Below are 16,903 nucleotides of genomic sequence, written 5' to 3'. Positions count from 1 at the left end.
CACCCACACCACTCACTCAACCACCTACCCACTCACTCACTCACTCAACTGCCCACCCACCCACTCACTCACCCACTCACTTACCCACTCACTCACCCAATTACTCACTCACCCACCCACCCACTCACTCACTCACTCAATCAATCAATCAATCACTCACTCACTCACTCACTCACCCACCCATCCACCCACCCACCTACCTACCTACCTACCTACCTACCTACCTACCTACCTACCTACCCACCCATCCACCCACTCACTCACTTACTCACCCAGCCATTCACTCACTCACTCACTCACTCACTCACACTCTTACTCGCCTACTCACTCACACACAGTAACTCACTCCTTAACATTACATACAACCACAATCATACCCACACTCACACACGCGCCGCACATAAACAGAATCATATGGGTTCTATATCTACATTGTGTGTGAGAGAGAGAGAGAGAGAGAGATGGATACCTATGGATATACTTTAGATAGATAGATATATACATATACATATACATATATAGATACACACATGTATATACATATATATGCATATACACATGGACATATACATATACTGATACACACATATATACATACATATATATATATATATATATATATATATATATATATATATATATATATATATATGCATATATACGAACATATACATACATACATATATGTCTGTGTGAAGAAAGGAATCAACAACGTATAGCCCATACGTATGTGTAGGTATATACAATATATATATATAATATTATAAAATTCATTTATATTATATAAACATATATATATACTATTATAAGATATAGCTATATATATACAGTATATATATATATAATATATAATATGGCTATATATATATATATATATATATATATTATATATATATATATATATATATGGGTATACGTTGTTGATTCCTTTCTTGTGCGGCCTTGACTATTTTCGCTTCCCTGTCGATCGCTTCCTGTCATTCCTGTATATGACCATGAATACATATGGCTGATTCATATCTGCCATTTTTATTTAGTTTGTAGACCGAAATGTATTATTTCTCAGATAATAGTTTTGATACTAGTTATATATAGAATTGTGCTTGCGTGTGTGTGTTAATTCAAGAGGGGAGTAATCTTTTCCTTCATTGCTTGTATAAAGAATATCACGTAAGCATTATTCTTTGAATCCTTGGAATACTTGGATACGTACATACATATCTGTGAAGCTGTAAAGTCTGTGATTTTAATTGTTTTGATGTAAAACAAAATATATTAATATTGTGTCTATGAACCGTCAGGTGATCAGCACTTCCTCCTTTTTGTCCCGATACTAAAATTCTTTATTATTGAAAAAACTGATAACCACAAATTTCTTTCCGCACCACTACGATTACAACAAAGACCATCTAGAGACCCGATCTAAAACACATTATGAAATAAATATCAAGCCATTCCCACACATTAAAAATTAATACCAAGCCGATTTAAGATTTCGGGAAAAAAACCGAATCTCGAGCCAAAAGCAGGGATTCGGACGGAGTGTCTCCAGCTGTAAACAAACAGTAACAAGTGAATGAGTTTTGTGGTCACACGTACGCCCTTTTGCTCTGCTTGTTGCACTCGTTGCTCTGGAAACCTGGCAGCTGGTCTGATTTTGAGTGACTCGGTGATTTAAGCTGCCTTTGATTGCTTTGGGGTTGGGTAATTTCGATATACAAGTGTTTGGTGATTTACGAGAGGAGGGAGATAACATCTGATGGGTATTTCTTCACGGAGGTCAGATAGAGATAGAAGATTGCAGTTTATGTAATTGCTTAATTAGATAACAAGGCTTCGTCAACGCTGCAGATGTGTTGTGCTGTTCAGGGGGTGACACTTGGGATTGGAGGGTGTGACTGCTCGTCTCAAGGAAGTATTTATGCATTACTGAAGTGATTTTCAAATCTGATGTGTTTTGCAGACATGTATATGAAAGATAGAACATGTATAGAGAAATTGTTAATTGCCAGTTTTGGTGATATTTGATGAAATACCAAGGAAATCCATGTATAACTCTTGAATGAAAATAGTCCAAAGAGTTACATATATAGAAACATCATGATAGACATGTAGAAATTGTACATTTATAGATAAGACACACAAGTAAACAATTAAGAAAGGCACATATACTTGCTTAAATAAAGAAGTGTCTTGGTTGTGTATCAATACTGAGGCAAAATGATGACTGAAGAGGATCGCCTGGATGAGCCTGAGGTGACAGTAGTTCTGCCTGACAGAACTGTACCTGTAGAAAACCATGCACTCAGTAATGAGTCACCAACTCTCCAGGGAGGCTTGTCTCATAAGTTTGAGGTGTGTGTTATTATTATTTTTTAAGTATAACTGTTGTGCCCGTATCTTCATATAATTGCTCATATTCTCAATTTCTTCTTATATTCACTCTGAAAACAGTTCTCGCCAAAGAAAGAGAAAAGTTTTATATGAGTGATTATGGCACAGTGTAGAGGTTGTGTATTTGTATACATTTTTTTTTCTCCTTTCAAAATAATGTAATTATATGTTGTTTTATTTGATATTTATTGTAATATTTTCTTTATATTTGTAGTCCTTAGTAAGAACATACCATTACAAAATCTTTCAGTCAGCAAAGGACATTGTAATTTTATTATAAGGTATTTGAGTTGCATCAGGTATGTAATAAGCATCTCAGCCTTAAATCTAAGAATTTTATGTAAAATATACATGTCATACAAGTATACTCTACATGTTTTATTTCATTAAGGAGATTGAAGGTTAAGTTCATTGTAGCATGCTAGTTTCAGTATAGTTTCAGTTTCTCACAGCCATATGGTACAAGTTAACCTTTAGCTGGAATGGGTAGAATAAAAGAAAGTAAGACATTTTGTGCAACATGTAATACTAGGATAGTATAAATTTACAGGAAAATCTAATAACACTATCATAATCAAAGGGGAAAAATACACTCACTAATAATCACTACAGGTAAAAAAAAAGTCAGAAATTAAGAAAATGGATTATGTGAAATTCCGTGCATTTAGCAAGTCCACAGTGCTCGGATGGAGTCCAGGGGCAGACTCCCCAATAGGGAAATATAGCAATCAGATGGGGCTCCAGTGTTAGGAAGGGTTCTGGCGTATGCAGCAGTGTTTGTGGATTCCTAGGAGTGGCTGGAATAATAGGGACCTGGATTCAGAGGGGTGTAGTCACCTCATAAACTAGTAATTTCATTTATATTATTTGCAATGGAAGAGATTCATTCATATTACTATGAGGATAATTGAAAGAAGGAATGATAATTGCAAGATTGGATGACTGTGTGAAACTAAAAAATCACCCTAGTTTCTTCATTATATCAAGTAATGACCATAAACACTGATCTTAGAAATATCCTTCTAGCTCTTTGCAGCATGTGTGATGGGACTGAGCACACTATCAGGAGGCTTTCTGGAAGGCTACACGTCTCCAGCTATCCCGAATTTGCTCCAAAACAGTACCCTTGCTGAGACCGGCTTCACAGACGACACAGAGGAGGAAACGTCTGAGCTCACCACAATTCTGCCGGATGTGGAGAGTACAACCATTGCAGATTGGATTGAAGAAAACACGACACTGGTGAAGCGAGATGTGATGAATGCAAACTCCACTCTGAGGCCTGATGTTGAAGTGGAAGTCAAAAAACTTTTCACAGAGCTTCATTTAACTGAGGAGGTAAACTTGTAATGAGCATATCTTTCTCCCTCTCTGTCTCTCTCTCTTCTCTTTTCTCTCTTCTCTCTTTCTCTCTCTCTCTTCTCTCTTTCTCTCTCTCTCTCTCTCTCTCTCTCTCTCTCTCTCTCTCTCTCTCTCTCTCTCTCTCTCTCTCTCTCTTCTCTCCTCTCTCATTCTCTCTCTCTCTCTCTCTCTCTCTCTCTCTCTCTCTCTCTCTCTTCTTCTCTCTCTCTCTCTCTCTCTCTTTCTCCTCTCTCTTTCTCCCTCTCTCTTTTCTCTTCTCTCTCTCTCTCTCTCTCTCTCTCTCTCTCTCTCTCTCTCTCTTCTCTCTCTCTCTCCTTCCCTTCTCTCTCCCTCCCTTCTCTCTCTCTCTCTCTCTCTCTCACCTTTCTCTCTCTCTGTAGTGAAGTGGATACGTGATCTTTACGCCTCACATACCAGAAAAGCCATGTGTATCTTCTCTTATAATAACTCCACTGTCCTCAGCCGACCCCAACAGGTCTACAGCCGTGACAATTGATAAATCGATCTTAGAACACGCTAATCCCACCCTTATTGCTTATAAACAATTCCCATGACTTTATTCTTATGTATGTGTGTACAATTATGTGTTGTTTATACTCAAAATGTTCGTCAGGTAATGCTTATTCTGAATCACTAAATATGTTATCGCTATCTTTCTTGATATTCGAAATGATTTTATGTTTTGTGAATACTCAGCAATTTTGTCTCCTTATCATGAACCTTTTTAGTCTTGTAAACACCATAACTCTTTTCTTACACACAACTGTATATAAGGCACCCTTGTTCCTTCACCACGAAACCATCATTTGACCATATGTATCGGAATTTTGGTTCATTCAAATTCTTTCATGTTTTTCATTATGATGTGTTTCAAAACGATGTTTGTTCATAGAAATTTCTGAGCAGTTAAGACAGACCGTCGTTGCCAGCAAGCGGGTAGGTCGGGACGCTTCTCCCTTCCGGCGGTCTCCCTCCTTGCCCTCCTGCTACCATACTCCGCAGAAATAAAATTGTACCCGCGCAATTTAACTCTAACACCTTCAAAAACAAAACCGAGAACCAGAGTACCCCCCCCTTGGGATATCACCCTCACATTTATTAATTTTTGGCACCTTTTGGGATCATCCCCCCCCCACATCTTTACCTAGGGCATTTGCGCTGGGATTACACGTCCCCTTCATCTTACATTAGTGGCACCCCGTGGGATCATCAACTCCCATATTATTACACCCCTCTCTCTCTCCTTTCTCTCTCTCTCTCTCTCCTTTCTCTTCTCTCTCTTCCTTTCTCTCTCTCTCGAGCTTTCTCTCTCTCTCCTCCTTTTTTCTCTCTCCTCTTCGTTTTTTTCTCTCTCCTCTTCTCTCTCTCTCTCTCTCCTCCTCTCTCTTCTCCTCTCCCCTCTCCTCTCTCTCTCTCTCCTCGCCCCCCTTCCTCTCTCCCTCCTTTCTCTCTCTCTCTTCCTTTTCTTCTCCTCTCTCTCCTCTCTCTCTTCTCTCTCTCTCTTCCTTTTCCCCTCTTCTCCTTTTCTCTCTCTCTCTCTCCTCGTCTCCTCTTTTCTTCTCTCTTCCCTCTCTCCTCTTCTCTCTCTCATCCTTCTCTCTCTCCCTTCCTCTCTCCTCCTTTCTCTCTCCTCTCTCTCTCTCTTCCTTTTCCCTTCCTCTCTCTCCCGCCTTTCTCTCTCTCCCCCTCTTTGGTCTCCTTCCTCTCTCCTCCTTTCTCTCCTCCTCTCTCTCCCCCTTTTCCTCCCTCTCTCTCTTCTTCTCCCTCTTCTCCTCTCTCTCTCTCTCTCCCTCTTCCCCGCCCCCTCTCTCTCTCTCCCACTCTCTCTCTCACTCTTCCTCTCTCTTTTCCGCTCTCCCTCTCTCCTCTCTCTCTTCTCTTTTTTGTGAATACTCGCAATTTGTCTCCTTATCATGAACCTTTTTAGTCTTGAAAACACCATAACTCTTTTCTTACACACAACTGTTATAAGGCCCCTTGTTCCTTCACCACGAAACCATCATTTGCCATATGTATCGGAATTTTGGTTCATTCAATTCTTTCATGTTTTTAAATTATGATGTTTTCAAAAATGTTTGTTCTAGAAATTTCTGAGCAGTTAAGACAGACCCTCGTTGCCAGAAAGCGGGTAGTGGGGACCTTTCGCCTTCCGGCGGGTCTCCCTGCCTTGCCCTTTCCTGCTTACCATACTCTCGGAGAATAAAGTTTGAACCGCGACAATTTTAACTCATACCCCTTTAAAGAACAACCAGAAAACCAGAGTACCACCCTGGGGATCATACACCCACCATTTTATTACATTTGGGGCACCTTGGGGGATCACCCCCCCCACACATTCTTTACCTAGGGGCATCCGCTGGATTTTCACCCCCCTTTATCTTACATTAGTGGGCCCCCCGGGGGTCATCAAATCCCTATTATTAAACCCCTCTCTCTCCTTTCTCTCTCTCTCTCTCTCCTTTCTCCTCTCTGTCTCTCCTTTCTCCCTCTCTGTCTCTCCTTTCTCCTCTCTCTCTCTCCTTTCTCCTCTCTCTCTCTCTCTCTCTCTCTCCCTCTCCCTTCTCTCCTCTCTCTCTCCCTCCTTTTCTCTTATTCTCCTTTTTGCCTTTCTCTCTCTCTCTCTCTCTCTCTCTCTCCCCTCTCTCTCCTCTCTCTCTCTCCTTCTCTCTCTCTCTCTTTTCCTTTTCCTCTCGTCTCTCTTCCTCCTCCTTCTCTCTTTCTTCTCTCTCTCTCTCCTCTCTCGCCTCTCTCTTCTCTCTCCTCTCTTCCTCTTCTCTCTCCTCTCTTCTCACTCCCTTCTCTCTCTCTCTCTCCTTTTCCCCCTTTTTTCTCTCTCTCTCCTTTTTCTCTCCTCACTCCCTTCTCTCTCTCTCCCCTTTCCCCCTCTCTCTCCACTCCCCCCTCTCTCTTTCCTCCCCTTTTCTCTCTCTCCTCCCGTCTCCTCTCCTCCCCCTTTTCTTCTCTCTCCTCCTTCCCTCTCTCTCTCTCTCTCTCTCTCTCTCCTCCCCCCTTTCTCTCTCTCTCCTCCTTCTTCTCTTCTCCCCTTTCTCTCTCTCTCTCCCTCCCTTCTTCCCCTCTCACTCCCTTCTCTCTCTTTCCCCTCCTTCTCTCTCTTCACTCTCCCTCTCCTCTCATCTCCTTCTCTCTCTCCCTCTTCTCTCTCTCTCTCCCTCTTCTCCCCTCTCTCTCCCTCTCTCTCCTCTCCCTCTTTTCTCTCTCTCTCTCTCCCTTCTCTCTCTCCCTTCTCTCCTCTCCCTTCTCTCTCTCCCTTCTCTCTCTCCCTTTTCTCTCTCTCCCCCTTCTCTCCTCTCCCTTCTCTCCTCTCCCTTCTCTCTCTCTCTCTCTCTCTCTCTCTCTCTCCTCTCTCTTAATCTATGCAAGATGTGTTATCTTTTAGATATTTTCAGTATGTTTGCTTTAGATATACCTGAGTAATAGTAAGATAAGCTTTTGATATAAGGTCTTTTGTTGATTATTTTTTCTTTGAGAGAAATCATAAGTAGGTTCACATTAATCCTCTAAGAAAATTGATGATGAATCCCATCATAGAACTGTGTTCACATATCCAGATCTTTATCCACTGCTTGTAAATATAAAAAGAGCATGAAAAGAATCTGTCACAATCCATATCTTTTAAGTGATTTCTCTTTCACATCCTTTCATGCAACAGGAAGCATCATGGTTAGGATCCTTACTCTTACTAGGAGCCTGCTTGGGTGCTTTAGTGTCCTCGTGGGTAATCGGCCTCGGCAGGAGACGAGCTGTTTGCGCCTCGGCCTTTCCGAGATTGGTTGGCTGGATAATGATTAGTGCTGCTTCAGATGTGTACATGATGTATGGTGGAAGGTATGTCAGAAATGAGCTACTGATAATCAATTTTAGTTTTGAGTTTAGATAAGACTAGGAAAATTGTAAGTTTATGAAATAGTTCTCTGTTTGTGAGAGTAAGATTAACATTTATTTTTACATGGAAAGTAAGTATATGATAATTTTACAAAATAGTTCTCAAGAGTTGCTTTTTAGAGTAAGATTAACTTTTAATAAATATATGCTAAATAGGAATTAACATATAGATGAAGGAAAGCAAGAGGATAGATGCCATGTTCATTTATTTTTCTGCTAAATAGATTGATTTTCATTTCATTTCAGATTCTTAACAGGAGTTTCCATTGGCATAGTAACCTCAGCAGTCCCTGTCTACATCAGCGAGGTGGCCCATTCATCTGTTCGTGGAGCTCTCAGTTGTATAGTGCAAATTGGTGTAAATGTTGGAATATTTACTGCAGCTTTTCTAGGTAAGATTTTATTAGAAAATCAGTTAAATGCAATAGGTCCTGCTCCTCTGCTTGGTGCAAATTTCTGTGGCTACTTCGATTTCAACTGTAGTAGATGCATAATTTGTGCTGTCCTCTACAGGAACGTTCATGGAGTGGCGTGGTCTTGCGGTGTTCGGTGCAGTCACTGTGGTGATATACTTTGGATTCACTCTCTTCATTCCGGATTCTCCAGTCTGGTTGATAATGTGTGGCCGCGATGATGATGCAAGGCAGTCCTTGAGAAAGCTGAGGGGGAGAAAGTACTGTGTGGAATATGAGCTTCAGCAGATTATATCTGCAAAAGCTAACCAGTAAGTGATCAGTTACATTTTCGTTTTGTTGCATTTTTATGCCTTATTTTAAGTCCTATTTGTTTTTGTTTTGTTTTGTTTTTATGTTACCAGTTCCAAAGATTATAGAATATTTGATTATCAAAAAATATTGATTATTCCAACATATGAAATAATAGATAATTCACATGGCTGCAGCTATTTTATAGTTTAAGATACATTTTCATATAAATGTATGCAACATGTCCCTATTTATTAATTTGTTTCACAACAGATATAACCAATACTCATGGAGAGAAGTTGTGACACAGAGATCATGTGTGTTGCCATTAGCAGTTGTGGGATTAGTGACGGTTGTGAACAGGTGCTCAGGCTACAATGCCATCATCACATACTGTGCCACTTTCCTCCACCAGGCAGTCCCAGCTGTTAGTGAATACTGGGCTGCTGCTGCTGTTACTCTAATGCAGGTATGTGGAAAGGGGGACAGCACGAAGAAACAATGCATTTCCCACACTCTCTTCTTCTTATGAATTATTAAAGTTTTCTTTATATTTCTGGTATCTAGATGGAAGAAGTTACTTTTGTACTAGTATATTTTGGTTAAGTTATTGCTATATACGTTGTTTATTGTAGTTATTTTTCTACTACAGTTTCTTTTCATGTCTGACATGAACCACAATTGTTGTTTTTTACTTTAGTTTATCTTTAATATAAACTCAGATCTCTGTTTCAGAGCATTTATCTGTAGTACTTTTCAGTTAAATAGGATGGTTCATTTTGTAACATATATGTAGTTGAAGGAAGCTCCTGAAAGCACCTCACCAGAATATCATGTTGTGCAAGTTTGAGGTGATTGGTTTCGTGTATGTTTGGATAAGATTGGTATTTATCTGATGTAATTTAGCAAAGCTATTAAAATTGTTGATTAATATGAAATGTAATGCAACGGATAATATTTATCTCACTAATTTTAGCTTATTAAGTTCCAGAACTCATTTGAGGCTTAATGATGAATAGGAAGTAGTTGCATAGTGCACTTTACTTCATAGGAAGTGCTTTGTCGGCCTAGGGGTATTTCTGTACCTAGGTGTTTATGTGCTTTTTTTAATTGAAACAATAAATCCACTGCTATTGGTAATTTTTTTTTCTTTTACTTGTTTTTCTTTCTTTTCTTCTTTTCTTTTCTTTTCTTCTTCTTTTTTCTTCTTCTTCTTCTTCTTCTTCTTTCTTTCTTCTTCTTCTTCTTCTCCTCTTCTTTTTCTTCATATTCTTATTCTTATTCTTATTCATATTCTTCTTCCACACTCATGACCATATTTGGAATTCCACAGGTTGTGTCAACCCTCGGTGCTGCCGTGCTGGTGGACCGCCTCGGACGCAGAAAGCTGTTGCTGGGATCCATATTAGCCATGGCCATAGCTTTAGCTACTATTGCTGTCTGTGAAATGGCAACCACTCATGGTGCAGGTAAGTAAAAGTTATCTTTCATTTTGTATTTCTTGACATTCGGTATTCATGTTAAATGTTCTTAGCCAAGTAGTGCAAGGACAAGAAGAAAGATGTCATTTGTTATAATTTATTCACTACATGTTCATCTAAGTGTTTTTGTCTGTTTTAACTAAATTTCCTGAATTAAACTGAAGTGGAATCATTATATTAAGCATTAAATCCATTGTGAGAATTGATTTGGTAAGATTACTTGATAAATGTAAATGTTTCCCTTGATTTTCAATTTCTTTAGACTGGAAAATATATATAATTTAGCCTTCGTCATTACTAAGACATATTTCAGGTAGGACCAATGGATTTTGTAATGTTTGTAAAGGAATGGAGTTGTATATTTGGTACAATATTTGTTATGCATGGGTAATTCTTTTTTTTTTTTTTGATGATTACTTTCTCCACAAGACAAATAAATAATTTAACCCATCAGGTAACAGTTGGGTGGCTGTCCTTGCAACTATCTTCTATGTGAGTGCATATTCCATTGGTGTTGGTCCCATCACGTGGGTGTTGGTAGGAGAACTGTTCCCACAAGCTGCAAGAGACAAAGCCTCTGCCATTATTGCTGTTCTTAACTGGTTTTTAGCCTTCATCATTACCAAGACATATTTCAGGTAGGACCAATGGATTTTGTAATGGGGAGTGTAAAGGAATGGAGTTGTGTATTTGGTACAATATTTGTTTATGTAGATATATATGTCACTGAGTAGAAATCATGTAGAAGAATGTGCAAGAGAAACAATTTATTGCTTTTTGCTGAAACAAGAATTTCTTGACAGGTTGGAAGCTGTGACTGGGATTGCTGGCACCTGTTTAGTGTATAGTAGTGTCTGTGTGGTTGGATTGGTTCTCTGCTACTTAGTTGTCCCAGAAACCAAGGAAAGGACATTGGGTGAGATAGAGGCCTATTTCACATACAGCAAATTGTCCTGGAAGTCGACCAAAAACAGGCGTGACGTTGCCCTCTCAAGCATCCTGGAGCAAGAGGGAGGCATTGTTGATACTTACAGCACCTTTGAGAATGTTGATTAATGGTTGAGTGTGAGAGTTGGAGTAGACTAGATTTGCCATACACAGTTGATTTTGATCTCTTTACAGTTCTGTGCAATAATTGGTTGAGTAACTTCGAAAAGTTAGTTTTAGAACAATAATTGATCCTTTCTCAGTATTTGTAGATACATAATTCACTTCCACAGCTCAGCAAGTAATGTTAAGACAAGAATTTTAATATGCAAAAAGTGTGAATTTAATTATACTCAAACATATATCACAAACATTGTAAGGGTGTGAATGATGGGATATAGACCATATTTAGCTATAGAGAATTTTATATATATATATATATATATATATATATATATATATATATATATATATATATATATATATATATATATTTACTCTTGAAAGGTATAAAACATTAATTTTTTCCAATTCAGCTAGGTAAATTGCTTACATTGTGCCATATATAGGCTTCCCAATTTGTTATGCTTCATAACCCAACAAATTCATATTCTGGTGACATTTTAACCCATTGCTGCTGGGGATAGCAGGTATGTACATGCCACATCTCCTCTGAATTTAGTTTATTTATTTGTGTTTGCTCAAAACATGATGATGAGATGATGATTTTTTCTCTCTCTTCTTCTTCTTCTTCTTCTCTTTCTATTAGCATTGTAATGATAATGTAATAATCTTAATGTCAATAATTATTAACTGGCATTTATATTAGAAAAGCAACATTTATCATGAAAATTCAAAGAATGGGGAAATAAGGTGAGGTCACATAGGGCCTGTTAATTGACTACTCGGTGATACACGCACACGCACACTCACACTCACACTCACACTCACACTCACACTCACACACTCACACATTCACACATTCACACATTCACACACACACACACACACACACACACACCACACACACACACACACACACACACCACACACACACACACACACACACACACACACACACACACACACACACACACACACACACTCACTGAACAGTTCTTGTACCTGGCAGCAATGGTGAAGAAGTTACTTATAGAAGGAATGCATTTTAGATTCTTTGGTGGAAGTGAAGCAACAAATACATGGATTCATAAGCCGTGCTCCTTGTGCTTAGGAATTGGTTTAAGAAAGCATAAGAGAGTACAATTATTCATCACATTTATTTCAGAAAACCAAGGTCGAAAGAAGTATGATGAATCTCAAAACATACTATCGCTACATGACTCGTTATTTTCTTATAATTCTATGCTTTTAATTGCTATTACTGTATATGCTAGTTCTGTGAAATGAAATGCAGTATATACTAGGGTTGTTTTAAAAGTGAGTATGTTGCATATTACAGAGAAGGATCCACTTCTCTGTGGTAGCTATTAGGTGGGGCCCAAGAAGAACTATGTCAGATGCACCATTTAAAAGGTGAAAAACAAGGCAGCTAAGTTCCTGAATGGTTAGTCTACAGTGAAAATGTTATGATTATGGTTTTGTGAAGGTAGAGACTTTTTGGTATTTTGTTAGATATTCATCTGGTAGTTATAAAGAAAAGAAAACTTTGCAGAATAATGTATTGTACAAACAGTAATGCGTTCCACTACACATCATGAACATCTCCTTAAGGAATTCTTTAGAATTGAAACTTTGCAATGTCCCTAATTTCTTTGAACTGCAAGTACACAAGCTCTAATCATGAAGTCTTAGGGTTATGGGGTTATACCATTTCATGGTATAGCCTTGAAACTTCTTTTCAGTCATATGTAAAATTCAGAAATCTTCAGTAGAGAAAATGTATTTTTTGTGGTGCTTATGACTTTTTTATTCACAGGCCTTGCGTGTTCTTCTTGAAGATAATCAACATTACTGTACATTTTATTTTTATATACTAGTACAGCATATGCTAAATGCCAGTCTAGATGTTACATGTGATATTTACCATGCATATGCTTATATTTAAATATTAGAACCAGAGGTTGTTTTAAAATATGTTCTCTTGTTGAAGTCCATATTTTAAATGTGAAAATATATATTATATGGTGGTACTGGAATTTAGTTTTTTAAGTAGGAGTATTGGAACAATATTTTTAAAGAGATTTAGGCATTACAAATACATGTTGGTTTGAGCAACACTTTCCTAGATGTGAGGTAGTGACAATTTTCTTTATGTAAAACAAATAATCACCTTCAATTACAGGTGTCCAAAGACATGTTCATTAGCTTATTCAACTATAAATCAAATTTCATTTTACTAAGAAATGTATAGTTTATATATTTGCTTCATTTGCTCATACATTTCCTTTGTTTGTTTTTTTCCAGTAAGATATATACTTAAGTGTATTGTTATTCATAATAAGGCTATCATGAGCCTTAAAATCCTAGTTATTGGACACTGGACATGCATGAACAGGCTTGTGTCTTAGAACCATTCCATTACATGTTATTTGTTCCACATTGCTCTTTAATTTTGGAGAGACTCGTCCTCAAAAACAATGGAACAAAAGCAGAGAATAGGCCATCATATGTATTTTGGCCTTTATAGTAGAATTGGAAACAAAAAGTAAAGAGGAATATCTTGAGGTCCACTTTTTCTTGCTTTCAAAGTATGGCACCAATCATGACCCTCTCAGAATGTAAACAAATGAATATGTGCATTGGATTTGATTTGTTTGTAATAATTATTACAGTCGCGGTATCTAATTTGCCTATATGCCTTTATTTAAGGTAACATGTCTGTTTTTTCAACCTTAGATAAAATTCAAAATGCAAGAGGGAAATGGTCCATAATAATGCATTTAGAATATCCAAAGTTCAAATTTCTAGGATTTTCAACTCCCATGTTTTAACCTCATGATGCCAGATGCATTATTTTATACTCAATCTTTATTTCCAAGTAGCTGATATTATTGTTTGTAAGAGAAAATGTTGATTATTATTTTTGTGAAATGAAATAAACAAGCCAGTATTTCTTTTCTAGACAAGATGATATAATTTTGTGAATTAATTATCCAATTTCCCTTTGCTTGTCAGAATAAGAGATAAATTCTCTAATTGTTCATTATTCAAAAGAACGGGCAGCAATTGCCTTGAAGATTTACTCTCAGACGTGCATTAAGGAAATTATATCAGTCAAAACTTGATATAAAGCTAATATTGTAATGTAGAAAAATATGTGTGATAAGACCAAAGTAGCATGATGTAAGGTTGTTATGTAATGTAACTTATGCAAAATATATTTATCTACTTATAACTACATAAATAAATGCATACATTTTTCTCTGTCGTTTCACTCACTTTAGTTTACCAATTTTGCCAGGCAGTAAAGGAAAATAAGTACAGTATATTATGATATGAAGAAAGAAGGGAAACAAAGTGTTGTTGATATGCTGGCTGTTTGCCTTGTAAACTGTTATGGAATTGCTCCATAGCTAGAAGAGCTCTGATGAAAACAGTTTATGAAAAGATTTGATTGCCAAGAAATTAGTTCTTTGATCAATAGTTTGTTAATTATAGATATAATTCAAAATAGAGATTTAAATGTGTGAGACCAGAGTTTATTGTGACATACAGAAAATGGTAGAAATAACAAGAAATGAGTTTATTAGCACAAGAGATCTATGTCCTTACCATGTTTCAGTAAGAAAAGTTCAATCAAAAATATATGTAACTTGTCCTGTGAAGTTATTCATTCTTATTCATACCTTTTTCTACTATTATTTATAATGGAGATAAGAAAATGGTTTAACATGAAATGATTATTATATAACATATGACAGAGCTAAAAAAAAATATTGTATCCCTAAATTAATATAAGATATGTGTTGTTTTTCCCCTATTGCTGCAAACAGACAGATTGGTCAGAATATCCAGAGAAGAGAAATGTAAAACTCATTAACTTTTTTGCGTTTCATTTCTCAAGTAAAATGTTTTTGATTTTTTTCACTTATAATTTTCCTTTCATCTTTGTACTGATATTAATGCTAAAAGTTAGATTACAATGTGGCAGCAGATAGTTTTTTCAATATTTTGTAAAGCACATTTATTTCTTTTTGTTGGGGTAAATTCTTTAATGGATTTCAAGGAACCCGTTTCTCACTCCTTCTTTCAGTATTGTATAGGATAGATAGATATATATATAGCTTGAATAACAAAGAAAAAAGGTATGCAGAATTTATTTGAAAATTCTGTAAACTTTAGCTTTACTAGATAATATTTTCAAAACAGAATTGCATTGTCAGAAATAAAAACACTAGAAAGTTGAAGAGTATTGTCTAATGTAAATACACTTAAAACTAATCAATTTCAATGTAAATGGTCCAGTTCTATGGTTTGCAATATGGGAGTGCTGTGCAGTGACTATTCAGTTCTACCCATTATATTGCAACCTTGTTTACTTCAGCAAATGCTTTCTGCTTCATAAACTAATTACAGGTTCATCTATTCAATATCTACTTTTCTACACCTGACGTCTCTTTAAAGGTGGTGTTCATAGTAAGGATCTAGTAAATTAGCATTATATTACCTAATGTTACACTCACAATATTAAACAAATATATGGATATAGTAAGCACTGAAATTACTTCCATACAAACTACTTTTTCTTCAGATGTCTCCTATTCAATTGAAACATGGGATAGGAATTGTGGTAATAAGGTTCAAATTCCACAAAAGGTGAAGGGTGTGACGACCTAGTGGGTACTGTTGAAACCCTTGGAACTTCTGTTGGTCTTACACTGGTTACCGAAACTGACGGATTTGTCGGATACTGATATACTGTGGGAGACTTTAGTGTATGCACAGGTGCTGGCTTGAGTGTATGCGAGTGCTTTTTGATCGGTTTATCTTCCTCTTTCTGGATGTCATTATGACCATTCTTATACACATCTGCTGTTGGAAGTTTGCCATAGAATTTCTCTGTGTCACTGCACTGGACGTTGTACCACCAATCACATGTTAAAAGGTGTTGATTGAAGATGGTACCATTAGGACACAGGAAGGAATGCTGTCGACCATCTGTCTCACAGACGTGCCAAACCTGGAATGTACAAACAGCCCAGCATAAGAAAAGTAGAACTGAATAGATAAATATATATGCACATTGTACATACTATTTAACGAATGTCTGAGCTAAAAATAGCTTTTCTCCTGAGTTACCAAAATAAAAGTTCGTTTCTCAAAAGATTTAATCGTGAGAAACAATTCCCCCAGAGAGTATTATAAAGTTGACCATTGATGTCTTCGTTTTTCAGAGACCTAGGTGTAGCAACATCGCTAGTTGCATATGTTGAAGATTTTTAGTAGCCTGAGCATGGGGTGGCTTTAGAAAATAAATAGTGGTTTAAAAAGATGTCCATGTTATATTTTCTTATTTTCAATGGTCTGCCGTACGTCTCCAAAAATACATAGTGGTGGACCATCTTATTTTGAGCAGTCCAGTCTTTGCAGCAAACACAAAACTGTTCCTAAATGTAGCTATTTTTTCCCTCAAGGAAGAAAAAAACAAGTGCCGATCAACCACATCATAGTTTAGAAACATTGCATCGACGTAAATACATGTTCTAGCTTGGAAAAGGTAATCAGTATGGTGATTGTTTATTTCATAACAGCGTGAAGAAAGATACGACACGCATGTCTTAAAAGGAATATTGTAAAATCGATAGCTAACCTAAGGAACAAGTTCCATTTTTTTCAGTTTAAGGATTATCTGGAACTTACCTGGCAGCCAGCTTCGACATCAGCATATATACCCGAGGGGCGTGTATGTTTGCAAGAAAAGCTTGTGTACGGAATGCGAGCGTAGGCTGGGTAGTCCACACCCGGTTTACCACCAGAAATATTTCCTGAAAAAACGTAGAATAGCATTAGTGTGTCGGTCAGATGACCTTGTTGAGATACTTCAGTACAGTTGAGAAATGTTATGGCAGCAACGTAATTTTACGGGTCGATAACAATAAGTGATACAGGTTTTATGTTCATACCTTGGCTCGAACTGTGACTATTACTGCTTGCAGGTTTTCTCTGTGC

At 37.2% G+C, this 16,903-nt stretch overlaps 1 protein-coding gene across 7 annotated transcripts in view; it reads left to right on the top strand.

Annotated features, from left to right (window-relative positions):
* LOC119582463 (facilitated trehalose transporter Tret1-2 homolog) overlaps nucleotides 1-14,155 on the top strand; it is an 18,554-nt gene extending 4,399 nt beyond the window's left edge. The window contains exons 1-10 of one of the 7 annotated variants that reach the window (XM_037930707.1): nucleotides 1,533-1,595; nucleotides 1,964-2,355; nucleotides 3,421-3,732; nucleotides 7,427-7,602; nucleotides 7,906-8,051; nucleotides 8,173-8,383; nucleotides 8,637-8,832; nucleotides 9,697-9,832; nucleotides 10,299-10,482; nucleotides 10,648-14,155. In XM_037930707.1, the coding sequence (XP_037786635.1) occupies nucleotides 2,221-2,355; nucleotides 3,421-3,732; nucleotides 7,427-7,602; nucleotides 7,906-8,051; nucleotides 8,173-8,383; nucleotides 8,637-8,832; nucleotides 9,697-9,832; nucleotides 10,299-10,482; nucleotides 10,648-10,900 (1,749 nt within the window). In that variant the 5' untranslated portion in view covers nucleotides 1,533-1,595; nucleotides 1,964-2,220 and the 3' untranslated portion in view covers nucleotides 10,901-14,155. Of the gene's footprint in view, nucleotides 1-1,532; nucleotides 1,705-1,726; nucleotides 2,356-3,420; nucleotides 3,733-7,426; nucleotides 7,603-7,905; nucleotides 8,052-8,172; nucleotides 8,384-8,636; nucleotides 8,833-9,696; nucleotides 9,833-10,298; nucleotides 10,483-10,647 lie in introns of those variants that run through there. The other 6 variants (XM_037930708.1, XM_037930706.1, XM_037930709.1 and 3 more) reach the window with 6 other exon arrangements.
* The last annotated feature ends 2,748 nt before the right edge of the window (nucleotides 14,156-16,903 follow it).

Source organism: Penaeus monodon, chromosome 16 (genome assembly GCF_015228065.2).
Source record: "Penaeus monodon isolate SGIC_2016 chromosome 16, NSTDA_Pmon_1, whole genome shotgun sequence".
In the NCBI taxonomy this organism is placed as follows: domain Eukaryota; kingdom Metazoa; phylum Arthropoda; class Malacostraca; order Decapoda; family Penaeidae; genus Penaeus; species Penaeus monodon.
This window is presented reverse-complemented; position numbering and strand designations above follow the sequence as displayed.